Source organism: Pongo abelii, chromosome 6, assembly GCF_028885655.2.
Source record: "Pongo abelii isolate AG06213 chromosome 6, NHGRI_mPonAbe1-v2.0_pri, whole genome shotgun sequence".
NCBI lineage: Eukaryota > Metazoa > Chordata > Mammalia > Primates > Hominidae > Pongo > Pongo abelii.
In genome coordinates, this window is record NC_071991.2 from 54865956 (window position 1) to 54893806 (window position 27851).

The following is a 27851-nucleotide window of genomic DNA, read 5'->3' on the forward strand; positions in this document are numbered from 1 at the left end:
AGTCAGGGAGAACACCGGGTGCCATAGAAGATGAACTTGGGAAGCACACAAGTCAGCCCCCGAGGACCACCTCCCGGAATATTTGGGAGGAATATGAGAAGGGCTGGGAATCCCCAAAGTACCCGTTAGAGTCACAGAAATGTGAATTTGTGAGTTGATGTCACTCTCTTATTACCCCCAGGCTGGTGTGGTTTCGGGAAGATGGATGATATCAGCAAATGTTCCGAGGTTGGGAAACAGGATTAGTCACCCGGCCCAAGAGGACGAATTCCCTAGCTTCTGTCTCCTTGGTGACATCACTGCTCCAAAGTGTAGCATAAGATGGTGCCAGATGAAAAGTTCTATTTCTAGAGTTCTCATAAAAGTGCCATTATTTTCTTGATGGATTAAGAGGCCAAGGTCACTGTATTTCCCAGCAGCTGCCCTGCTCCACTCCACATATGGAATGCTCTTCCTTAGCAGTGGGCAGGCAGGACTGTCCTCCAGGGAGACAAACTCCTAGCAGCAAGCAGCATACCCGGCTCAGTGTTTTACTTTTATCAAAATCCTATCTGTAGTCACCAACACTAGCTTTCAGACTGAATTTTTCAAGAGCATGTGGCCAATTGTGTCTGTGTTCTTCCATAGTTTAGGGGTATGGGGTCAGATTAGGGTTTGAAAAGCACCCCAGGGAATATTATTTCATGTGCTAAGCAAAGGCTGGGCCAGAGTTCTGAAGAGCCGAAACCCTGCGAATGGATTTGATGAGTTCATTAGCATCGAGAGCGAGATGACAGTTTTGGCTTGCTTCTGAATGACAGGTTTTTTTCAAAAGCTTGTGAGGTGAACATGGAGAAGATGCTTCCCACCCACCATGGGGGCACTGGTTTGTTCTTCCAGAATCAAATCACTATCTCACTTAGCCTTGCTTGTAACCAATTACAGGAGCTATTTGGGAGCTGGCCAGGGTCAGAAACAGAGTCTTTGAAGGAAGGGGATATCAAGAGACAGCAGGATAACTTTAGCTGTACCATGAAGCATAAACCACTCCTCAGCCAAACCACCAGTTTTAACCTGGGGATACGAGATAGGCAGGAGAGTGGCAGACGATGGGAGAAAGCAGGTCGGATCATGGCCCTTGTGAGGGTTTTGGTCAACTCTACATATACAGGACCAAAAGTAAGCATGGCAAAGAATGGCTAAGCCATCTTCCACTGAGAAAACTTGGCCAGGTGAGCAACATATGCTTCTACCCAAGTAAACTGGTTGGCCCAAGGCCCCTGGAGTGAAATCTCCACAAAACACCAAAGAAACAATCCATGTGCGTTGAGATGACTTCATTCATCCCTTTCCCTTTTTTGACTCCCTCTTCCTCACTCTCCTCACACATCATCCTAACAGGAGGAAGGAAAAGGACTGCTTAAGCATCCAGGGTTCTCTCCAGACAGAGCTGCCACGGAAAGCCAGGTGGCAAACAATGCGGGCTAAACGAGTCATTTTTCAGATGGGGATTTTTCTCTGTGTACAGTTTGAAAACTAAGGCCACTTGGAAATATGAAGGGCATGTTTTGTATTTCCCAGAATGTGTGTATGGGGATGGTATCTCATTCTTCTTCCCTTAGAGTGCTTTCTGTGCTGCTTCCTCCTACAGGAACGTCCTTCTGTGGGTCTTGCTTTTCCTCCTGTGCGCTGGCAGAGAGAGGATGGTGGCGCGGCCAACACACGTTTGTGACTGAAGACCATGGTGATTTTGTAGCATCCTGGGTATTTCACATCCATGAAGTAGGAACGGAGGCTCCACCCTGGGCGCTGCTGCTTGGGTCTCCTTTTCTGGAGAGGGATGAAGACCTCAGTGAGAGGCATGTTCTTGTGGGGAGGTCATCGCTGCTGGGAAGGAGAGGACATGCTTGTTGTCTAGTAAAGGCCTTGATGATATCCCATATTAAATTCAGGGAATGAACCTCTTTATTACAAAGTGCTCCACATCAGGCAAGGTGGGAGAGGAGAGAAGGAGGGGAGCGTGGGGCCTGGTGGGACAAACAGACCCGGGCCAGCTCTCCCAGATGCATCTGATGAGGTGAAAGCATCCACCCAGAGCGGCATCACCCAGACTCAGACTTGAGGGGGGACTGTACATTTCATGTCCTTTCCCATTACTGGATTTACATTTCTGACTTTAGGGAATACTGAAGTAAAATTTTTCAATTCTGACTTTCCAGATCCATTCCAAAGTTGATTCTGCACAACAGTTTGTATTTTTTTTTAGCCCCTTGTAGCCCCAGGCTCAAAATGCCCCCTAACATTCCTGAGTAGAAGAAACTAAACATCTAAATGACCAAAGTCATGCAGGAAGGCACACATCAGATCCAGAAACCCAACATGCATTTATCACATGACACTGCCTCCTCCTCTTTCCAAACCTGCGCAGCTCTATGCTCCTTATTTTTGTATTTCCAAAGGTTTTTGACTCACCTTTCCTGCGTTCCTTTCTCTCATCCATGCATCATTTGGAAAACACAAAAGTGCTGCTCCTGAGGTTTAGCACCCTCTCCCTGTTGCCACTCACCAGCAAGCCCACTCTCCCATGGTAGGACCTAGAGCCTGTCATTCGGGAACTATGTGATAGCACTCAGAATCTTAGAAGCAAGAACAGCAGATTTGGGGTGCCTGCATTTCTTGTGGGATACTGATCTGGCCAGCTTTTCTTTCCCATAGGAATGGAGAAAATGGTAGCAGAGATGATCCAAACAAGCCGACGAGCTCAAAAGAGAATTGTGTTTGCCTTTGAAATGGAGTCTCAGATTTGCACTTATTCCTTCTGCACAATAGCACGACAGTCATCCAGCAGTGGTGGTGGTATTGAGGGTGTTTGTGCACGCTGCCTCTGCATGGAGCAGGAAGGCAGGCTAGAAATGTATTTGGATGGCTGAGGGGTAGGGCCACAGGCCGGAATCCTTGGTGTGGGATGGTGACTCAATGGCATGTTACCACACATCAGCAGACGAAGAGAGCTTTCTTCTTGCTCCCAGGCCTCCTCTTGACTAGACAATGCATTTCTGCTGCTGGTTGCTTCAAGGTAAGTGTGAGTAAAAGCCCCTTCGCTATAAGGAGGGAGACACTTAGAGGAGTCCGTAACACCCTTGTAAAGGGCTCCTCACGGAACAAGATCTAGAAAGAAGGGTACAGGATGGAAAGCCAATTGGTTGTTTCCCCACCCCTGCCCCCATCTGAGGATCCTATTTTATAAACTTGTTGCCCCGGTTCTTCCAGTCACTTTCAAAAATCTTTGTAAGTACACGGATACCAGAAAAAAATGTGTCTGCTATTATCCTAAACCACTCTGCGCGGCCAACCTGACCACAGGCAAGGCAAATAGCTAGGGAAATGCTCTCTTCACTCCATCTGTTCTCAGGCAACCATGGATATTAGCAGCATGCACTGCGTGAAGTATACGGGCAGGCAGGGCCTCTGTGCTGTGGTGTGAAAAAAAATCATAGATTTCAGTAAACGTAGACCAACACCCATGACATTCGTTATTCAGCAGAGTAGTTAAGAGTTCTGAAACCAAACTACCTGGGTCCAAATCCCAGCTCTGGCACTTATTAGCTGTGTGATCTTGTGAGAGTTACTTAGATTCTCTGTGCCTCAGTTTCCTCATCTGTAAAAAGAGAATATCAACCATAACATCTACCTTGTAGGATTGTTGGAACAATTAAATGGTTAAAAGAAACTTAGTACAGTGTGTGGTACTTACCAAGGACTACATAAAAGTTTGTTACAAAAAAATTTTTGTATGTAATAGCACACACAGGTGGGGCATATTTACTCAGCACTGTTGGCTTCATGACAAAACAATTGAAAAGTCATCAGAATCAGACTGTTCCATACTTGCAAAGAATACAGTCCACACTCACGAGGATCCAAACCCAGCATTTTGAAATCTAATGGTACTAGTGAAACCGCTGTTATGCCACTAAGTGCTAAGATGTTAAGACTGGGTTTCCATGTGCCTGTGACATATTTGTTGTCCTTCCCACCAATGTATCTTCTCAGTGAGTGAAAGAACCTCAGGGTCCAAGGCTCATCTAATCACCCAGCGGAGTAATCGTCAATACTATTTGTGTTATGGGTCAAGCCTTCCTTAGTAGACAGGAACAGTAAACCCTGAACAGAAGGGGCAAGGGAAAGAGAAGGGAGGTATTTTTGTATTGTTTCCCCTTCCTGTTCCTTATTGGGCCAAAATGAAACCCCGGGGCAACGCCGGGAGCCTCTGTGGCCTCCCAAGGCTGCCTCTGGTTTTGGACTTGAATTCCGGTGGTCTGTGAAGCCTGTGGCCATCACTGCACAGTGCTCTTGGGTCTTGTACTTTGGGGATCCACAGGTATGTCTCCAAGTTTTTAGGGGCTCCCAACTATCTCAGTTCTGGCCAGACCTCCTGAAGATGCTCAAATCCTCCCCCAGCCCACCCCTGATCTGTGCAGGCTTCAGGGAGCCAGATATGGATTCTAGGTAGAAACCTGTGTTCCCTGATGTTCCACTGGAAGTTGCAGAGTTTAACAGGCTACGGGCTAACAAATATTTTGAAAGGCCTTGGAACACCCAGCATCCCCCCACCTTGCTCCAAGCAAAATGCAATGTGCCTTCCATCTCATCTTCGGCATTTCCCCAGCCCTTCTCAGCATGAGCTAAATGCCACACTTCATCGACCGGTCAATAAGTCATGTTTATCAAACTGACAGTGTGACGCAGGGGTGTGGGAGCTGCAGAGAAAGATGGGTGAGCAGGGAAAAAAACAACCCAGTCAAATGTTAGGGTTTATGTATAAAGAAGAAGGCTCTTCACTTCTCTTTCCCCAGCCTGGACATTGGCCAACCCTCCTTTCCCAAAAGCTCCACAAGGAAATGGGCATCATGATTACCCTGAACTCAAAACCCCTTTCTTTATGTGGTGCTGACCTCTAGAGGCTTCTAATTAAAAAGCATCCCAAAGGGCCAACTTAATTTTACTGCTGGTTTTTACACTGTACACTGTTGCCATATTTCCCAACAAAATAAGGATAAAATATTTCTGTTACTTTAAACGATCCCTAAAAAAATGCCTACCTTGTTCCTTGACTGCCTAATTAAAACTTGCCCAGATCACTACAAATGTCATTGTTTACTCCAAAAAGGAAAAACGGAGGGTTAGAGATAGGGAAAGTACTTCAGTTTTTTTGGCCTATTGTGGTCTTAAGAGGAAAGCACAGTGCCAGCTTTTTCAGGATGCATCTCTTGAGTTCCCAAAGGGCCAAGTCTGCTAAACAGAGACAGGAATGTTCATTCACTCTGATTTGGCGGGCACAGGGCAAAACCACCCCGACACTCAGGTACACGGACAGCAAGTCCACTTTGTCCAGCCCCCGGTGTGGCGTCCAAATGCTGGGTGGTGGGTCTGGTTCTGTTTATTTTGTTGTCCTTCAACCCACACCTGTACACAAAGAACTCTATGACAATGGAGGATCCCACTCGACCCAACTTCACTATGGAAACAAGGCTCATTTCTAAAGGGAGTGAGACTGTTGATTACATCCCTAAGCTGAACACCCCAATTTTATTTTGTTGTAATTCTGACTCCTTATTACTTTCACGAAAGGAAGGAAGGTGTGGGAAGGCAGGAGAAAACATGCAGGGACATAATAAGCATTTGGGCTAACACACAGCCACGATATCAGCTGGTGTCTTCAATTCTAAAAGGGATCCTAGGGGAAAGGGCTTCAGAATCCCAGAAGGACAGTTTTGCCAATCCTGGCCGCCCCACCCTGGTTTTGTGAGTGTTTCCATTATAACTGTGCTTCATGTCCTCCCTACCGACTCCTGACTCCCCTAGACAAGTCAGGGCTAGTGCCCAAAGGGAACTCGGGGACAAGTCTCCCACTCTTTATTTTCACAGATGAGGAAACAAAGCCGGAAGTGGGGTGGGGTGGGGAGGGGACATGCCTGGGGCCACGGTCAGCCCAGGAGGAGTCTGGGCTAGAACCTCTTGCCCTCAGCCACTGATTTCAGAATGATTACGCGGGGCAGATGTGGGTATTTTTAACACCAGTCCCTGCACTTAAAGGGGCCAACCTGCATTTTATAAACTCTATCTGTGAGACGGATACAATAACTGTAACAAAGGAAGTCCATAAGCAAGGCTTCGCCTGCCCCCGCTGCTGCACCACGAGCAGGGTTGGGACTGCTGACACACAGCTCACCACTTGAGTACAATCTCTAACAGCCACATTGAAAACAAAGGACCACACACTATCTAACATACACACAAGTCTTTATGCTGTGCCTGTGAAGCCAAGCTCAAATCTAATCGAATCTAATGGGTCTCTCTATGGAGACCCATTCATTTGGAGAAAGAAACTCGCTCTTAATCAAATACTAGAACTTACCACCAACTTCCGGATGAGTTATTTAAATGCCATGTTTAGTGAATAAATAACCGGGAGGAAGGTGGTGGCGACATGGTGTCATGCCATAGAATGACCACAGCATACAGATTTCTAATTAATGCCACAAAGAATTCCTAAGTAGGCTAGAAAAAAAATAGGATTCTCAAACACAAAACTAAAGTATTGGTTCAAAGAAGTAGAAAATTACTAACTACCAGTTATAGCATCAGAATAGACATATGAATGCATCACACAGAAATGATTAATCTTTGAACAATGGCAGTGTTTCATGTCACCAGCTCCTCCCTCTCTTCCCCCAGCCTCCTCACAAACAGCAACCACACAGCGAGCTGCCGGTCCTTTACTCTTTGCTCTTCATTTATAAGCCACATTAGGTGTCCTTTAGGACCAAACTGTAGAGGCAGAAAAAAAGAGGCAAACACCAGCAGAGTTTGAAAGGCTCTTTAATAGCAAGCGAATGGTAATTACATGGTCGGATGAGGTCCTCACTCTCAGGGGAGGGAGGAGGGAGCAGAGGTGGACAGGGTGCAGTATAGGATTTACACTGTTTGAAGCATCTAACGAAGGGCAACAGTTTTTGGCAACCCAATTCACAGTTTTGTAATTTACAACAGATTTCTTCGAAAGGAAATAGGAAGGCAAAGAAAGCACACATACCCTACCGGCAACACTTCTTGCCTAAAAAAAAAAAAAAAAAAAAAACCAAAAAACAAAAACCCAACAACTATTCCTTGCTTTTGCTTCTTGTGTAGATGACTAAATTTTGCTCTCATGCTCAAATTAAGACTGGATCACGGATAGTGAAGATCTGCCCTAGCATTGAAGATTTACTTCCTCCTCTTCAGAGCTGACATTTGTACCGTGCACTGCTCTTATCTTTATCTGCCTAGGTATCAGAAGGGGCTTAGTGAAAAATGAAACTTGAGAAACAAAACAAAACAGAAAAACAGGGAAAGGCAGTTTACAAAGAACAGACTGTCTGCTTTCTCTCTGGTATCAAACAACTTGAATACAGCTCTAAGCAAATTAAAACGTTTATTTTTATGTGGCCTGGCATCTACTTTTAATCGCTTGTGCCTATTCAGCCTTACAGTGCTTTAAATGGGGTTTCTAACATGAAATGCTCATGGGTACTATATTTTTGTAATCCAGATTTAAATAAAAATATAAAAGAAAACATATTATTTAACAATTTGCCCGGTGAGCAGAAGCTATAGATATTTTACCATGGACACCCATTGCCATGGCACCACAGGCTACCAGCATTCTGGCAGGTTTCAGAATTACTCTCTATAAAATCTAAAAGACTTCAGCTTCTTGTGTCATACCTGTTATCACTAAACTGGGAGAAGTGACTGAGTCTTTATGAAAGAGGATCAGTTTTTAATTCAAAGAAATTTTAGGCTTCTCCGAAGACTGGGTGATCGTCAATAGCATCTCTTTGGAGCTAACACCCACTGCAGGGGATAGGGGTCTGTGATCGCTTAAGCATTAATTGTGCGCTTTCTACAACCTTGAAGCACAGTGAGGAGGTTGGCCCTGCCCTCTGGCCTGAGGGGGCACTCCTGCTTCCTCCCCACTGCCAAGGAGACCCAAGTTTGCTTTGTGATTTACCTGCCAGGTGCCTGGAGCCCCTCTCAGATCTGCCTGCACTTGGGAAAGACAGGCTTCTCAGGCTGGCAGCTGGTTTTACTGAAGGAAAGAACCCCAGCAGATGAGCAGGGTCCCTGGTGGTCTCCTTGGCTGGGGGGCACTTTTAAAGCAGCAAAGCCATGCCAACACAAGGCATTGCCTCTTAACATATAGTCAGTTCCTTTAAGGAAAGCAGGCCTCCAGTGAGACAGCCGTGAAAATGAAAACAGTTTTCCTGGGGCTCAGGTGGTAATTGTCAGACCCCAGCTCTCCCATTCTCCCTTATTCATCTCCTCCCACCCCAAGTGAAGTCCCGCCTATTCCTTCATGCCTCTCTGTGGGAAATCAGATCTGTTCATACCACAGTTTCCCAACTTGTGAATTTTAACATGCAAAGCCTATTCCTAAAATATAAATTCCAATGACACTTGGGACCACAGCTCCCCTAGGTCCATATACATTGTGCTCTTATGAAACAGAAACAATATTCAGAAATATATTGTGCTAGAGACGGTTTCTGTTTATACATGGAAGATGACAGCAACTATAAAGGAGAGAAGTTTTCGTTGAAGTACACTGGAAACCTAATTCTGGCACCAGGACACAAGGAGGATCCCTACATAAGAGACTTTTCACGCTCTGCCTGTGGAAAAACAAATTGCACCATGTGCTGCTTTGGGCCTGGGAGACAGGAGTGGACCCCTGAGTGCAGGTAAATCCACAGTGGTGACAGGCACTACACGGGGCCTCACCCCCCTCCCTGGCTCCGTACTTCACTCTGATTCCTTGACGTCTGCTCAATGTGGCGATCAGGCTGAGGAAACCAGGCAGCCATGAGAACAACGTCTCTAGGATTCACTCACACCCAGGATCACAGTTTTGTAATGTTACCAAGGCATGGTTCTGGATTTCAGAGCTGGCCCAGTGAACAACAAGCAATCAAGCATTCCTCATTCTCTCTCTTTCTCTCTCTCTCACATCTACACACACACTCTTTCTTTCTCTCTCACTTTATTTTCACTGTCACTTTCTCTCTACTGGATAACAGGGCAAAAAGTACTGGCACTCATCTTTCACTTTCTTCCAGCTATTCTTCCTACACATCTCCCGCTCTCGGGTAAGTTAAACATACACCACTTCCAAAGCCCCAGTCTGTCACGGCACAAAGGAAAGCCATGTCTCCACAGGCAGAGCATGTACAGTTGAGATAAGTCCTCTGGGGCCTCACCTTTCCCTTTCCTCTAAGGAAGAGAATTTCATCAGCCCCATGAGATAGAGCCCTCAGGGGCTTGGGCACTCACAGACCAACATGTTCTAAGGTAGTGCGGGGGTCAGCATCCTAAAGGCAGCACCTTGGCAAGATCCCACATGTATTTTCTTCTCAGATCCCTAAAAGTTTCCTTGACTGTTGCTCCTTATTCACACACACACATAAGGCAGGCACAGAAGGGCAGTGTTTACAGCTGGAAGGGCAAACGCCCCTTGTTCACAGACCAGTTAAACTTGTCAAGGTCACTCAATCCTTGGCCGATTTGAACTAGAACCCAGGTGTCTCTCCTGCGTCCAAGGTCGACAACCCTCCTCCCACACCGCTGCCACCTCCTGGTGAGTAAATGTGTAAGTCTGTGAAGGGTCAGGGATGTGTTTCACCATGGAACCATTTCCATAACAGAAACCACAGGCTGCCAGGCTCACTGACTGCAGCTTTGCACCATGCACAGCCCTGCTTAGAGCAGCCACAGCACAGGAAGAAGTGAGTGTGTGGGCAAGTGTGTGAGAGCGAGAAGGGATGTGTACACATTCAGAAAAAGGAAGTCTTAGAAGAAACAATTCGATCTGCTAATGCTGTTTGGGATTTTGCTATGGAAATTAAGTAACATACAGACATGTTCTCTGTCTCCTACACCTGGTACAAAACAAAGCCCAGAATTCTCATCAGCCCACAGAATGGCCGAGTCTATCTCCACTCAATTTTTATAAACAGAGAACATTAACATGATAATACCAACATATATTTGGTCAAAGTCTAAACACTTTTTTGATAAAATACATTTTATGTTAATGTCCATTCCATTTCCAAACATACATAAATTTAGATTTTAAGCTTCAATGTATAAAATTTCAGTTTACCTTCCAATGGAGCAAGTTAGTGAAGCTTCCTCATTTCACTTGCAGAAGTCATTCTTGTGGCTTACTTCATTAAAATGGAGGATACGAAACCTGGGCGACATCTATGTAATATACAGCTCACAATCACCTTTGCTCATGAATGGAGCCAATCAGAACACAGGCATGGCTGCAAAGGGATGAATACGCTCACCCCAATGGATGAAACACTAAGTTGTGTTTTACTAATAGGCTACTCGGAAGGAAATTCATTTTACTTGAAATTAACCTTTAGTATGACTTTTCAAGAAAAGAACACAAAGTGGGTACTGAAGCACAGATGGAAATCACTGTACTATTATTTTACCCGATGACTTAAAACTGGAGTACGCTGTTTTACCACGAGCAGCCGAACTCCTCACAGCACCAATCAATTAAACAGAAAATGTCGAGACAATCAGGTTTACACCAACATGCCTGGAAGATATACAAGACTCCCATAAGTTCTGTGGCCTCTGCTGCTACTGCTTGTTTTTAATTCAAAACTTTGACAACCTAACAGGCACATGTGTGACTGTTTAAACGTACCCACCCCAGATGCTAGGTTTAATCTAGTGTTGTAAAGGAGGCATTCTGCATCCTAGGTTAACTAGAAGCAGGGATGCAGAAGAGTCCAGGAATAATTCCATGTTAGCATTACAAAGGATGTCCCCAGTAAGTAACTGTTGGCTAAACGATAACAGCAGTATTTCCAGTTATTACAGAAGTTGTTTCTGTGAGTTGTCTGAGTATCTTATTAAAACGTCCCTTTTTAACCAAGCTAACCCACGATTAAAAGATTCCTACCTTCATGTCCCTTTACAAATACATCACAATTAAGTCCCTCGAAATATGTGATTAAATTTTTAAATAAATTATACAATGAATCCTTTTCTTGACTTTTTTTTTTAAATAAAAGACTTAAAAAGTAAAGAAGGATTCTATTATATTTTTTAAAACTTTTAATCCTGGTTTACTTTTCTAACAAATTTATCTATGGCTTCAAAGTTTAAGTGGCACTTGAATTCTGGATGTTTTCATGATTTAACAAGTGGCCATCTCATTAGAAAGAGAGAGAAGGTAAAATGTTTCATTTTATACGTGGGACGGCTTACAAACACTTTTAAAAATCAATAAATTATATCTTTCACCCCATCTATATTTTCCACTATAGACTTTAAAAGTGGCTTTGGAATTAGCATGTTTTGAAACAATCGAACAAGCAAGTTAACATTTACACCTAACCACGAACCAGTCGCTACATACCCAGGTAACTCAGTAATGGCAAAACACTTAAAGGCTTCTGGGCCTCTCTTACCCTCTTAGTCCAAAGCTAAGTGATTATCCTTTCCTGCCCTTGTATGTGCACTTGTGCAGTTTAATGACTAGATATTAAAATTCATGCTTTATAAGCAAAACCTTTCACTTACAGACACTTAAAAAGTACATAAAAAGTGCAGACTGCATTTCTTCTCTGCCATGCTTTCCCTCAGTAAGGTCACCTGTGAGGACCCAAAACATATCCTTAATACATTCAGAGTTCTCTACATTCGAGTCAGTGAATGTTAATTCTCCAACATAAACTCAAGAGAATAGTCAGCCACAAAATGGACCCTAAATTCAAAATGGCAAAGGCTACCAAGACAACTCCATAGAAACCCCACTGAAGCGGGAGTGAAATTCAGGTCACTTCTGAGCAAAGCTCATCACAGATATTTTGTGGTCGTTAAAAAGGTATTTCATTTTAATTTGGATGCTGGGAGCCAGATGTCCTATTTCGAAGTGCTAATGCAAAATGCTAACCCAGGAGGGGCAGTGACCCCACCTAGGTTACTGTGGGGCTCACTCTCCTTCTCAGGAGAGCCCCCAGATTTACTGCTGGCTGACCCCCATCTGGGGGTGGTCCGCCTCTGGCTCCTCTTCTTCCACGTCAGCACTGTACTCTTCAAACGCATCGTCATCTGCATCCGGAAGCCCCAGTAACTACAGGGAGAGGACAAGAGAAAAGCAGCTGTGAGCGCCAAATGGAACACAGGCAGGAAGACAACCAAAGGCATCGGATCCACGTTAAACAGTACTTAACCCAGCAGCTGCAGACTTCCCCGTCAACCACCTCTACAATGATTTTCATAAACTTGTTAGACGGAAATGTCAATCTTTCAATGGATTAGTGCCCAAAGGGCTAGGTTTTACTGGGGAGCCTGGAGAGTCTCTATTTTTAAGTATCAAAATGTGGCACCACATATGCACAGACAGCTAGCTATGTGCCCACACACACATCTGGGATGTTAGCAGTAGTATGAAATGAACTGTGCTCACTGTCCCACCAAGATGTCAAAAACCGATTCTGTATTTTCTGTCCTAAAAACACACGGTGCTATTATTTATAACACATTTCTAAAAATGTAGGGACAACTAAAATGTTCAACAGCAAAATGGTTATGGTGTTATTGAAATGGAATCTTATATATCCACTCAAAATGGCATTTTTGAATGACTTGATGACATAAAAAAGATGCACATAAGTGTAAGAAGAGCATGACAAAATTGCACTTTTATTATGATACAGAGTTTTTTGGGGTTTTTTTGTTTTTTTTTTTTTTGAGAGAGAGTCTCGCTCTGTTGCCAGGTTGGAGTGCAGTGGCGCAATCTTGGCTCACTGCAACCTCTAATTCCCGGGTTCAAGCAATTATCCTGCCTCAGCCTCCTGAGTAGCTGGGACTACAGATGCGCACCACCACGCCCAGCTAATTTTTGTATTTTTAGTAGAGACAGGGTTTCACCATGTTGGCCTGGGTGGTCTCGATCTCCTGACCTTGTGATCTGCCTGCCTCAGCCTCCCAAAGTGCTGGGATTACAGGCGTGAGCCACCATGCCCGGCCCAGAGTTTCTTTATATATGTGTGTATGTATATATATTTATATATTTTTAATAGAGACAGGGTCTCACTATGTTGCCCAAGCTGGTCTCCAACACCTGGACTCAAGCAATCCTCCTGCCTCGGCCTCCCAAAGTGCTGGGATTACAAGCATGAGCCACCACACCTGACCCGGAGTTCTTAAAATTTATACACTTTTGCATAGAAAAAAGACTTCAGTAAAATACACCCCAATTTTAAATTTTTTTTAAGATTGTGAGATTATGGGTAATTTTTTCCTTTTTATCTTTTTGTATTTTCCAATTGCTATATAATTATGTGGGAAGTTCAAAATAAACATTGTTTTTTAAAGCACTGGCTGGTCTTTGGTTAGAAACCAAGTGCCATTTGCTAGGCCTGATCAATATGAACACCACCCCCTGGTGCAGGCAGGAAGCCACAACCCTAGCTGTCAGGCCTGCCTGTGATAACCAGGCTTCTGTCTCCTGGTGCCTTCATGAGATCTACAGTCTGTTTGTGGCCCTAGGACTTCTTACATAGGGGTGTCCAGGGCCATCAGTTTCAAGCACCTTCACTGAGTGGCCCTAATGATCTAAACACTAACTGCATCAAGACAGTAAAAAGAAGACTGACCATTCTGTTCAATTGCATTGCCTCCCTGGTGTCCTGCCACCCCCTTCGTCTCACTCCCACCCACTGCTGAAATGGGGAAAGAGAAAGCGGAGTCCTGATGAAAATAATGCCTTCACTCTGAAGTTCTCCAGCTGCAGATCTCCCAGGTCTCCCAGTGCCCTATGAACACATTCAGGACAAAATCATCTGCTAGGCATTGTTGGTCACACTCTGCATGTGGCCTGCCAAGGCGTACACAGTCAACTGCAGACACATGCTCGCCCCTTAGAGCTGGGCATGCCGCAGCTGCCTCAGAGACTCTGCAGATGTAAAGGGGAAGGGCAGGAAGAGCGCTCTCAGCTCCCCGGAGAGGGTGCTCCAATCTTGAGTGTGCTTGGGAGAAGCAAGTCTCTTTTTCCGGCTCCTGTCTCTCTTCCAGATTTTAGTAAACGGAATAAAAAACAAAGTTTGCCTCTAAAGAGAGAAAAGATAACTAATTGTAAGGCATGTCGATGACTACACTTGGTGGTCAATTTTTTATTTGGAGAGCTGCTCAGTGACATAGCAAGGTGAAAGTGTCAAATAAGTGGTAACATTTAAATAGCTGGTAAAATATAAATACTATTGCCACCACTAGGAACTCCAAAATTACCTAAACACCTAAACAATATATATAATTGTTCATTGTATTGAAGGGATGTCACTAAAAGAGAAATGACCAGTTGGTTCCCTCTCACTTAACAGACCTGACAGGGTGTGGAGGCCTGGAGTTTCAGGATTCTGAGGCCCCGTGGAAAACACTGTGGTCAACTAGCAATGGCTGTCCTGCATGAAAAGGGTGCAGCTGAGGTGTGCATCTGCATATTTGCCGTCTTTATCCAAAAGAGATGTACCATGGGTGATTCTGTTCCATAACACCCCTAGGTGATTCATATTGACCCAAACCATAGGTAGCACTCAACACCCTCCCTCTCTTCAGCTTAGGGTGGTGCCTTACTGAAAAAGACCCAGGAAACCAAGCAGGTAGCCATGACCACCTCTCTTCTGCAGTTCCTTTTTCCAGCTCCCTACCTTACCTCAGATGAAACCAACGCACCTACTGACAGGTCCCCAGGCTGGAAGTTTTCTGACTGCTCTTTCAAGAGCTGCTCACTCACTGCCCTTCTGGAAAGGGGAAAGAGGAGAGGCAGTTCTCTGTGGCCTTCTGGATTTTTGAGGCACCTTATTTTAGGGTCTACAGATTTATTGAGAGGGTGTGTGGAAAAAGACACTGGCACTAGAGTCCAGAGGCCAGAGCTCTAGTTAGCTGGAGACCTCTGCCAAGTCACCACCTTGCTGAGCCTCAGTGTCCTTCTCTGTAAAGTGCCACGATACCTGCTCTATCTCACAGAGTAACTATGGAGTGACATGAGAGATTGAAGGCGGCCATGATCTGCAAACTATGGAGCCTTACATAACTACATGTGATGTGATGTGATGTGATGTGATGTGATGTGATGTGATGTGATGTGATGTGACGTGATCGAGTTATATTATCTCTAAGGAGCTAGGGAAACTGGGAGTGGCCAAGAGAGTCACTCCTTATCTATAAGAAACATGTGAGCCTATGGCCTATCCCAGGGAACATGGTTCGTTATAAGGGATTAAAATCGGCCCTGAGTTCTGGGTTAAATGAATGTTGCCAGGTGGAGGTCATTAGAGGGAGGGTGTTGAGTGAAAATCCTATATACAATGCACACTGATTGCAGGAGGTTGCAGTTTTCCTGCCCAGCCCACCACCACGGGACCACGTGGTTCTTCTGTCCAGCCTGCCGCCACTGGACTGCATGTAAGGCGATTCTCCTGCCCAGCCCCTGCTGCTGGACTCTCTCCCCTGTATGTCAGTACAGTAAAACCCCGTGTCTCGTTTGCTGGCTCTGGGTCTCCTCTTCGGCCTCTTGAACCTGGTGCCTTCCCTACTGAGGTTAAAGGGGGTTTAGGCCAGGCACGGTGGCTCACATCTGTAATCCCAGCACTTTGGGAGGCCGAGGCGGGCAGATCACTTGAGGACAGGAGTTCGAGACCAGCCTGGCCAACATGGTGAAACCCCATCTCTACTAAAAATATGAAAATTAGCTGGGCATGGTGGCGTGTGCCTGTAGTCCCAGCTACTCGGGAGGCAGAGGTGAGAGAATTGCTTGAACCAGGAAGAGAGGTTGCAGTGAGCCAAGATCGTGCCATTGCACTCCAGCCTGGGCGACAGAGCAAGACTCCGTCTAAAAAATAAAATAAAATAAAATAAAAAGGGGGTTTGGCACTGCAAATGCACTGTCTTAAGCAGAATTACATACATTAATTCCTTTGCTCCTCATAATAACCTTGTGTTGAATACTTTTATTGTCCCCCTTTTACAAATAAGACCTCGAGAGGTTGAGTAACTTGCCCAGAGTCACCCAGTAAGTGGCAGAGCCAGGATTCAATTCAAACCTAGGTGATCTGACAGCAGACTTTACATCCCTACCCACCAGGCCACCCAGGAGACTCCCATTCAGCTGTTAATGCTGTTCCTATTAGCTGGAGGTTTCAATGTTTTCCGCTGGGGAATAAATCTTTTTTAAAAATGCAATGTGAAATGCTAATGTCTAAATTTATGAGGAGGGACAATTTGGAAGCATGGATAGAAAGCACCAGAAATAGACTGCCTGGAATTCTAAGGGACATATCTTACAGATATGTAGTAATCTAGCATCCTCACTTCTATGCTTAATCCCACCTATGGTGGGCAAATCTAAATTTAACTTCTGGATCCCAATTTTCAACAGTCAAGAAGAAGAGACAGGCGTACACACAGACTGGGAAGAATTCTGGAGCCCTGGCTTTTAGTGCAACCACACATTCTCATACCGAAAAGGTGGGCCAAAAAATGAAAGTGACTGGTATATTTAAATTATTCCTGACAGTTATAATCATTTATTCCTATTTCAGTGAATTTTTTTTCAGCTGACTGGGAAAATAGTTTATGCTCACTCTGGACAAGAGAGTTGGCATTTCCAGGGTCTCACTGTCCACAAAGCTTCCTGTGAGCTATCAGTGATCACATAAGCACTGCTGGGGCCCATCTATCCAAACAGGTTGCAACCGAAAGGCAGAACTGCCAACTCTGAAGAATTCAGTTCCTCAGACCCAAGAGAGTATCTGTTATCTGTAGGGCCAACTCCAGGTCTTTTGGATAATAGTGTAAACTATGCGAGGCCATACTGAGCTGGCATTCAGCAGCTACTGTCTCTGGAAGGGGCACTCAGCACAGTGGGCTAGAAGGTCTTCATAAAGGAAGGGGAGGTGGTGTCTGTACCCTGGAGAGCACAGCCAATCAACCACGGCTTTTGTGCATCGAGTAAGTGCCCTGTGGCTTCAGAGATCCTTGTATGCACCTTCCAGGGACTCCCCTTAGGCAGTCTCTCTTCTCCTTCACTATGTGTAGGTGTGGATAATGTGCTCAGCAATCTACCTCAAATGCAGATGCTGATTCAACAGGTCTCAAGTGGGACCCGATTCTGCATCTCTAACACACTCCCAGGTGACGGGAATACTGTTAGTCCAAGAGCCAAGGGTGGTAGGACTCTAAAGCATTTGGGAAATGTGGCACCATTTATCTTCATGATCATGATGCCGGCGGTACAGAGAAACACCTGGTGGGGTCCTGGTCTGTCAGTCAGTCTTCCTGACCCTAAGGGAAAAAGGGTGGCAAGATGGATGTAGCACAATGGGCAGGAGGAGGCACTCTCTTACCTTTTGAGGCCACCATACTTTCTAAAAAAGAGGATGGTTTGAATGTTCATAACATGAGTGAGGAAAAAAAAAGGAAAAAAGAAAAAAAGATAAACTGTCAATATTCAATGTTTATTATGAAACCCACATGTGTGCATAATCTCTTCTCATCAGACTTTCCCTGACCCACCCAGGCAGCTTCTCACAGGTGGATTCTTTCTCTTTTCCAGGCTCTTGACCAGACTCCATGAGTAGAGGCAAGAATTGCACTTTTTCTGGGACACAGGATTTTCCTGTGGGATTTAACCCGCAGCTCTCCAGCCACTTGTGGCAAACTGAAAATATCAATCTTGCTCATGCCAGTGAACCAGAATTAGGGGGATTTTTCTGGCAGAAATGTCTCTCCTTCTTGAGATAAGAAACGCAGAGTCACACGGCAAGCCCAGGAGAGGACTCGGGCCAATTGAGTGAGAATCTACAAGGACCACGGGACCCAACTCCAGGCCGGGCCATGGAAGCAACAACCAAACAGCACACAAAACTGCAAGAGCAACAGGGGACTCAGGACCCTAATGTCCACAGCGTTGCTAAGGAGAAGAAGAACACACTCAAGGAAGCAATAGTTCCTTGTTAAGCCCATAACACTTTGAGAGAATTCGAAAGGGCAAAGATAAAGTCTAGTTTCACTGCTAAATTGGAAATAGTAGGCTATTTCTTCTCTTGTAAACTGTTTTCTACCCAGCAGTAAGTCTGTCAGTTGACACTAAATATAAAACATGAAAAGATGGTGGGGAAAACTGAACGGCATGATCACCATTATTTAGGTCCATAATCATTGTTTCATTCTCCAGCTCAATCATGTATGACCAGCAACTGTCAATGGAGGGTCACTTAAGAAAAATGCAAGGCTCTGACGATTATCCAACTCATGCTTACCAAAGTGATTGATGGGGGTTTCTGAAACCACTACAAGTAGCAGTACCTGCTCGTGGGTGCCAACAACAGCCTGCCTGGCATTGTCATTTGCATACATGTGCCATTTGGATATGACATGCCAGTAGCAAGAAAAACTAGGTAAAACTCATACCTCTCTGAGCAATCAACATTAGCAAGTAGGAGGTCACTGGAGTGGAGTAGAGTGTGGGTCACTCGAGGGAAGATGGCCAGCTGCATCCACAGTCATCTACCCATCCAATAAACATTTCCTAATACCTGTTAGGAGCCAGAAACTGAGACTAAATTTAGCAGAGTGTCTGGGTTTTGACAATCCTTTGGGTTCTCAGTCTGATTTCAAAGTTCCCCATGATTCCACAAGACAGCTAAATCAGTATTGCCCCCATTTTAAAGCTGGGGACATTGAGGCCAAGTGTACCTGTTAGAGGCCACACGGCATGGGAGCAAGACAGGGCAGAGCTGATCCACCTTCTACCACATGGAGCCATTTCTAAGGAAATGGAGCTGAGGCAGCCAAGATGGACCCTTCCTGGACTTCCTCCTGGGCCAGCCCTGCCCCTGCTCTGAGCACATCTAGATCCTGCTATTCTTCAGTCCCACCTCCTCATGAAGCCACTGCCTGGCTTTGTTCCTCAATGAGCCTGCTCACACTGATACTCCTAGCCCTTCAAATACACTGGAAGCCACAGAGTTTCATTAAAAAATATATTTTCTGATAATGTGATCATAGAAAACTTAGAAAATGTGGAAAAGAAGAAAATAAAAAATCATCCATAACCCTGAGCGCTTTGGCCACGTGCCCCTCTGGGAGGACAGGAGCATCCACTGGTCCTCCTTGGAGTCCTGGCCTCTAACACAGTGAGTCATGTGGATCAGGTGCTCAGTGAATGCTTGTAATTTTACCAAAACCAGTGTTGATAAACTTTTGACTTACCCTTCTAATGCCTTTTCATGTTGAAACCACTTAGCAAATTGTTTTCTCTCTCCACCAACAATCTAAGGTTCCCCCAAATGGTAACCTGCTCACTTCTCTACAGTATTTTGTCTAGTATCCTCATCCCATCCACATCATACTGACATTGACTTAGTGCCTACCGTGGATAACACACTGTACTGAGTACCCAACAAAAACTCCATTAATCTTCACTGCAACCCTAAGGGAACTATCATCATTAATTTTCTAATTTTACAAATGAATGGAGAAACAGAGAGGTTAAGTAACTTGTCTAAGGTCACACAGCCAGCAAGTGGTAGAACTGAGACTTAAATCTGGTAGCCTGACAACGGAGCTTGGGTTCTTCATGACTGTAGTACCTGTTCCCTCATAATTGGGTTAAGAGATGACAAGCAACCCCCTGCAGAACATGCTCGCAGAAATAGCTCTCCCAAGAACCAGCAGAGTGCAGTAGGCAGAGCAGGGGACTGCTCTAAGATGAAGGCAAAAACACTCCTCCTGGGGCTGGCCCATGATAAACAAAAAAGCAGCTGCATTGATTGATCAGACTCCCATGTATTTTCAGGGAAATGATGTGCTGGTTTTACCCACTTGATAACCTGTAGCTTTTGGGTAAGCGTTTCTTCAACAGATACGTTCAACTGTGATGACAGCAACAAAACCCCTACCTATGTCTTATTTTTAACAAACCTCCCTTATATAAAACAAACAGATAAATGGTGCCATTGGGAAGCAGTGCTCTATTTGGTGGAGGTGGAGAGTATCAAAGTTTCTCCAGGGATCTCTGTGGTCCTTTATTCGGGTTTGTGACGCTCCCTCTCATCCAGTCTGGGGTGCATCCTGACTGGGAGAAACTTGAGGCCTTCAGCACTTCATCTTTACCAGCCCAGGAAGGTGCCTCCCACCAGCCTTGCCCTCAGGGGCAAACAGGCCCTGCCAGAGGGCAGCCCAGCCCATAAACCTTCTCACCAAAGGGCATGCTGTGCCAGGTCAACGCCTCCTCACCTGCGGAGCCACATCCCTGCCCACAAGGTAAAAAGCTCCACTTCAGAAACGAAACCTGGAAGCCCAGCAACAGCAAACCAAAGCTGTGGGCCTGTGTGACACATCTCAGCGCCACCTAGAAGAACATCCTCAACCAATCCAACTGCTCTCAGCTACGCATCTGGATTTCTTTTGGACCGCATTTGTTTCCTCATTTACATGTGGCTAGCCTGGTTGCCAAAATACACCCAGAGCCTCGGTAAAGAAAAACAGCACAGTGACTCCCAGCTGGAGCTCCCCTTCCCAGGTGAGCCAGTTCTGCAGGGAGGGGAGGCTGCCTGCCACCACAGACAACACCCACAAAGAGCAGCTGGCGGCAGGCCAATGAGTGAGAAACCTGCTGCAAAGCGAACCTCATGTGCTAACAGGTATTCTTCTGGTTAAATTTTAGAGGAATCCATTTCTTTTTAATTTTGCCTAATGTGATCTCCCTTCTTCGATGTCTAACAGGCATTTAAAACAGTGACATGTCCAAAACTGAGCTCTGACATTACCAACCCCAAACTCCCCACCACCCGACCCCACAGCCTTCCCCATCTCAGTAAATGACTACGCCATTCCCTTCACTGCTTGGGCAAGAAATTCAGGAGTCATCCTTCTCTCCCTTTTTCCCACATCCCACTTCTGATCCACCAGCAAGTCCAGCTTGCTGGTGGATCTACTCTCAAGGTATCTCTAGAATCCAACCCCTCACCCTGCCTCTGCCGTGACCGTCCCAGTCCAGGCCACCACTACCTCTCACCTGGATGACAGCAATGGCCTCCTCAATGGCCTCTCTGTCCCTCCCCTTACACAGCCTATTCTCAACACAGTCACCAGAGGGAGCCTTTCAAGATGTGAAGTCAGGTCACATCCCTCTTCTGCCTAACCCCTTGGGGGGCTCCCCATCACTCCAGAGTAAGAGCCCATGTCCTTCTGTGACTCCTGGAATTCCTCCAGCTCACCTCTCTCTACTTCCTTCAGCCACACTGGCCGCTCCTGCTCCCCGGACACAGGTGTTGTCCAACCCCGAGGCCTTCATACCTGCTGCTGTCTCTACTGAAAATGCTATTCCCCTAGATTTTCTCACAGCCCACTCTGTACTCCAAGTTTTTCCTCAAATGTCACCTTCTCAGCAAAGCCTTCCCTGGTTCCCTACTCAAAAATTCCAGGACTCCTGACACTTTTTACCCCATTCCCTGATTTCTTTCCTTTCTCTTTGGCACTTAATTACTAGCATCATTTCACGACATTACGTGTGTCCTTGTCTATCCTGTCTCCCCCCACTGGAGCACAGGCTCTGTGAGATCTAAGCTTCTCATGCTTTAGTTCCAGTGCCAGGAACAATGCAGTACACAGTGCCATGTACCCAGTGGGTACCCAATACATATTTATTGAATGAATGAATGTGGGACAGACTGGTACTTTTAAGTATCTATTTTGAATGTGCCAAACTGGCTTAGAAAATTAACAAACAAAAAGGGATTTCAGTGGTTTTCGTCACTCTATTTGATTTCTATCATTTGCTTAAGCAAATCAGAGTGACAAAAGCCACTGAAATCTCATTTCTTATAATGGTGCACAAAGTGACTGGGTCCAACTCTTTCATTGAGAATGACTAAAAAAAGCTGAATTAAATATGAAAAATACCTTCTTAAATATAAAGTATTAACCAGGACAGGTAAGCCAAACATAAAAAGCTGCTTTTGTCCTGAGGGCATTTGTTGACCTGGAAGCAGCAGCTAGAAACTTCAGGGCTTTCTTGGGCTACTCTAACAGCTAGAGTCTTCCAAAGGAGCAGACTATACACCATCCCCACTTGAAGTTGGGCCCCCAGAGGCCCACACCCTCAGAATGAGGAGGAGCCACAGGAGGCCAGACCCGCATCCGCCTTCTCACCCCCGGGAGCCATCAGAGAACCACAAGCCTTAAACTGTGCTAAGGTGTCTCAGACTAATAGGCCCCCAAGTCCTGACGGAAGCAAACAGAAATCCTCTCTGGAGTAAGGGACTGTCATCTCAGGCCTCACTTTATTCCTACATGTAAACTTTCAAATACAATAACTAGCATACAAAGATAATCCCACACACAGAGAAACAAGACACCAGGTTTGAGAACTAGCAGAAACAAAAGAAGACCAAACAGACTTACAAAATGAAATATCATCAGACACAGTCTACTATGCAACCAAGCTTACTATGTTCAAAGAACAGAAGACAAGCTTGAAAAACACAGCAGAGAAGGAGACAGCATTAAAACAGATTTGAAAAATAAATAGAAATTCTAGCAAATACCATTGAACACGTGCAGTATTTACAGTGGGCAGGGAATCGAACTTAGGGGAAACACTGAGACACTGGTGATGGGACTTTATCTTCCAATGAAGATAAAGGGAAGTAGGTAATCTTCAAAATAGAAGTGAGCATTCATTTTAAAGGTTTATCAGCTAGAATGAAAACAGCCTGTCCGCTAGCCACAGAAATACACATTCCTAAATCCCAAAAGGGGAAAACAAAGCAACAGTAGCTCATAACAGAGACTTTTTAAAAATAGAAAAGAATAGAGCCAGTATCCAGTTTCATCCTTTTCCATACCCACAAACGTGGAGGTATTAATATAACCTGTATATAGCTTCCCAGCAATCCCCAAATATACGCCCCACTATTATAAAAGAACCTCCATCGGACTTGCAAGTGCCATGGTTCTAAGTCTCCTGGAGGAGAACAGGAATACTCAGTTGTCTCATAAAGGATCTGTTTGCTTCCCCCCCATCAGGGATTCTCAACTCAAGTGATGCTAGAAATAACCATCATCCCTGCAGCAAACAGCTGTGTCACATCCCGTCCCCCTCCTCCCGCCCTCGGCCTCCCTATAACTGGCTGCTATCTCTAAGCCACAGGACAGACAAGAGAAAAACAATTAGTCATCCCAGGTTTTGCCCACCTTCCCCACCGCCCCTGTTATTCTAAACACAATCACCATAGAAAACAAGCTGTGGTGAGAAGCCAAGCAGGCACCTACAGGTCTGAAAGACTTGAAGACTTTTTCCAGGACTTCGTGGAGCGTCTTCTTGCCGCAGGAGGAGATGTAATCCTGTGCTAGCTGCAAGAAAGGCAGGCAGTCCTCGCTCTCACTCCACACGTGCTGCGTGCCCACGGGCGACGGAAGGAGAAAACAAAGACACACAGTCACTACACTCAGTGTGAAGTTCAGAAAAGCCAAGCAGATTTTCTTAATAACATCAATTTGAAGAAGGCCTCCATTCTACAGTAAAATTCATACATGCGTTCTTGATTTGTTTGTGTTGAAAGGGATGAAAAAATGTCTAATCTATAGAAGCTCCCAAGCTTTTGGTCCATACCTCACCTGCTCTGTTCGTCATCAGATCTGCTCCTACACAGTAAAGAGGGCAGTGGGTGGCCATTCCTCACCAATGATTTCCACTGTTCAGCTTGTGCAGGCTAAAGGCGGTTTTCAGACATGGGGAAGGAGAAACCAGAGCCTTTGCCTTCAAAATCCTTAACTTTGCTTTCAGCTATGGCTGAAAGATTAATTAAGCATAGTTTGTAAGCATTAACTTGGAACAAGACATTCTTTATCCAGATCGGCCTGTGAGTGGGTGTGGTGGTAAATTTACTTCCAAATGCAAATAACTTAAGAGAACCCACCAAGTCACCACTATGTCACTGGAAAACAAAGGAAAACTTCCCTTCCCTAAAATGCTTTATGAGGACATCATACCGAAGCATCATTTCACAATCTAACACATACTAAGAGGAGATTGGTTTTAGGTTTTTTGTTTCTTTTTCTTTTTTTTAAGACAGGGTTTCGCTCTGTTGCCCAGGCTGGAGTGCAGTGGCATGATCTTAACTTGCTGCAACCTCTGCCTCCCAGACTCAAGTGACCCTCCCACCTTGGCCTCCCAAGTAGGTGGAACTACAGGTGCACACCACCACACCCGACTAATTCTTTGTATTTCTGGTAGAGACAGGGTTTTGCCATGTTGCCCAGGCTGGTCTCGATCCACCTGCCTCAGCCTCCCAAATTGCTGGGATTACAGGCGTGAGCCACCAGGCCCAGTCTAGGTTTTATTTTTTCTGAAGGTTGCGTAAGGCTTTTTTCCATGTGAGGATATCCATTTTAGCACATCTTTAAGACTAGGCAAGCCTCTCCCATAAATGTTCAAAGATCTGGAACAAGGACAAGAAATAGTTTTGAGCATTCTTAATGCAGAAGACCCTGCCCTGCATATCTAAGCAAGTCAGGGACACTGGGCTTCCAGGGTAACATCAGAGTATCTGTCAGGTACCAAGAATCACTCTTTAGTGGGGACGGATCCAGGATGGCTAAACACTGGCAAGAAAAAAAAAAAAAAAAGTATTGAGGTCTGGGAGAAAGAAAGACATCTGGCAGATAAGAACAAGATGCAGGGGCTAGATAGCAGGATATGAGACTTATGTGGAGATATGGTCCATGCCAAGCACACACTTGCCCCATATCCCTATCACTCAATAAACACATTTCCTCTCCTTCTCATTGCAGGGTTTCTGAGAACTAGACCTATAGACTTAAAATACTGCTCAGATCCAAATGAGAATAACTAGGTGCCAATGTACCATCTTTATACCCCAATTATCTGTGTTTCATAGTTGTAAAGGTCCATTTTCGACACACGTTGCTCTCATGCCAGCAGCCTTCTCTAGAGGCTTCCCCAACCCAATAAAGACAACATCTGGGCTCTCTACCTTTAGTGAACAGCTCAAATGCTCTTCCCTACTAATTAGAGACCCTTAAAGCTGTCAAACCACCATAATGTCATTTATGTAATAGTCTCTTCCATTGTACAAAAGTGTAATAGTACAAAGTACTTGTATATCCATTATGCCACTTGATTCTTAATCAGTGGAGATTCTGGAAGAACAACAAAAGTTCTACTTAGTAAGTTCTGCTCAGCATCCATTTTCATACTCAAATGTGTAAAAGTTCCAGCTTATTTCAAATTATTATCCAAGTTAAAGAGGGGATTAACATCTAGCACCACATTTCAAAAACTTGAAGCCTGTCCTCTGTAGACCTGTGAAGATGACAGAAAGAGTTAAAAGCTGAGTTAAGTGCCTGGCACAGTGCCTGGCTGGCATGCAGTGAATATTCAGTAAATGGTGGACATAAGTACCTTCTTTCCCCCTTTGCATCTGCAGGAGGATGGGGGAGACGGAAGGGAAGGGGTGGGCTTACCATCTGCCACAAGGCTATGGTCACACAATAAGTAAATCAGACACCCAATGTGACTCACTAAGAGCACTGCCTGAGGCAACTAGGGTTGAGGTTAATTCAGAAGCAGGTGCACCTATGAAAAGCTTGTAAACCTACTTTGTTAAAAAGTAAGTATATCTGGGCTTTAAATTACAAAGTAAACTTAGAAAAGTGTATCACTCAAACAATAACAGAATCATAAATTGCAGTGTAGCCACCACTGCTTGGTAATCAGACAGTATATTTAGCTAAGTGTTTCTAAGGCATTTCTAACCTCATGAAGAGATTGTTCACGCCACAATTTCCATTACTCTCCTTTTAGAGCAATTTAGGACTATATGTTGAAGGAAGAGTTAATACCCACGAAAGGGCCTTCTGTCTAAACTTCCTTCATTTGGCTATCTCCACCTGTATTACCAGTTCTGTTAGGTTTTGGGGTTTAAAAAATGTTGTAACTGAATCCTTGTCCACATGATAGAGTGGCATGGGGTTTGGACTCAGATCCGGGTATACACGGTCACTTAAAAGACATCATTTACTAAATGCTAGTTGTCTCATATCCATTGTATCTCATAACAAGGAAGTGTTCCATTTAAATTCCTTCCTTTCAAAATGAATCTAGGCAGCTGGCAAGGTATCACGGGATACAAGACAAAATGAACTAAAAAAATAAGTCTGTCATTGGAAAAAAAAAAAAAAAAAAAGACAAAGGGAGGGAAATAAGATCCAAGAGTGAGACCAGGACAAACAGAGCAAGGTATGAGGGCCTGGCTACTTGCTACAGATGGGATACAGATTTGCCAGCAAAGCTTTCTAAGTAGTCCATGCAAAGAAAGAGGCACTATCAATCTCATGAGCTAGTGTCCACAGATAAAACAGACGTGCTCTTCAGGAAAATTAACAGGCAGGGGGTCGGAGGCAGAGCGGTTATTCTCTTAGGAAGATACAGGGGCCCATTCCAAAACCAAGGGGAGCAGAGAGACCATCTATGGGCAGGGCTGGTGCTCCTGAAAACAGGATCTAGTCCTGTACAAAGACAAATGGACAACTGAAGGCCCGGAGTCCTGTGCCACTGGGCGTGGCCACAGTAACTTCAACTTGGAAAATATTTTAAGCATGTGTAACCAAATAGTCATTTTGACCAGGAAAAAAACTATAGCAGGAATCAGAGAACCTCTAGCTCTGAACAATGCAACGCCCTGGCAAACATGAATCTGGGTACGGAAAGTATTGATTCTCCAATAAGGCGGTAGTCAGAGCGTCGGCAGCCTGCAGGACTCCCTTGGACAAAAGGAGAAATGCCTGGAAAGGCTTCAGGGAGTAGAGGGAAGCGGTTCTCAAGCTTCAGCGTGGATCAGAGTTGGGTGCTGGGGGGGGCAGAGTTTAAATTGCAAAGTTAACTGAGAAAAGTGTATCACTCAAACACAATAACAGAATTGCAATGTATCCACCTCTGCTTGGTAATCAGTTTATTTAGCTAATGAACTATTCAGTGAGCTGACAATATGTATTTCCATCAAATTCCCAGATGATGCTCATGTGGCTGGTTCTGGGACCACACTTTGAGAACCATGGGCACAGCAGAACTTTGGCTAACTACATATTTGAAGGGGGTTGGGGGTGGTGTGACATTTAAATATCTTTCCGGGAGAACTACAGCAATTGCCATTACTGACTATAGCCAACTCCAAATCTCAGGTTGGCCTGAGCTGCAGTGAAGTGGCTGTCATCGAACCTGGCCTGAGTGGTCTACTCTTTCCTACAGAAAATCCGATAAGCACTTTGATTTGAGTACAGGCCATCTGTGACCCTTCTTCCTGTGAAGTCAGGCCAGAGTTTATCATAAAAGCTTGCCCAGCTTAAGATAATATAACTATGTCACCTGCAAATAGGAAAATGAGCACCTTCCTGTTTTGTACAATGTAGATCGGAATATCCAGTTTATCAAAAAGTGGTCTCCAGTCATTAAGGTAGTTCAATCCTACAGACATTTTTGGGGGAGCACAATGTGTGCACCCCTACTATTCTAAATCCTGGTGGGTATGCAGCTGGACTTCCTGGTGTTTAAGCAGGGTGGGGGTGGCAGGGGAGGTAAGAACACACTCCTGTGTCTCCTCCCTCTGGGGCCCTTGCTCTGGGACTCACTCTTAACTGTAGTACTGAAGTGGGGGTTTTCTGCCACTCGGTACCAAGGGAGTCCACTTTGAATTGGTGTGTCTGAATCCAAAATGGAT

General features: G+C 45.0%; 1 protein-coding gene across 4 annotated transcripts in view; it reads right to left on the minus strand.

Annotated features, from left to right (window-relative positions):
• Positions 1-6845: 6845 nt before the first annotated feature.
• Positions 6846-27851, minus strand: part of MTURN (maturin, neural progenitor differentiation regulator homolog) — a 28038-nt gene continuing 7032 nt past the window's right edge. For 3 of the 4 annotated variants that reach the window (XM_054560570.2, XM_024249907.3, XM_054560571.2), the window contains 2 exons: positions 23386-23508; positions 6846-12178 (listed from right to left, as the gene is read on the minus strand). In XM_054560570.2, coding sequence (XP_054416545.1) covers positions 12068-12178; positions 23386-23508 — 234 coding nt within the window. In that variant the 3' untranslated portion in view covers positions 6846-12067. The remainder of the gene's footprint in view (positions 12179-23385; positions 23509-27851) is intronic. The other variant, XM_063726029.1, reaches the window with a different exon arrangement.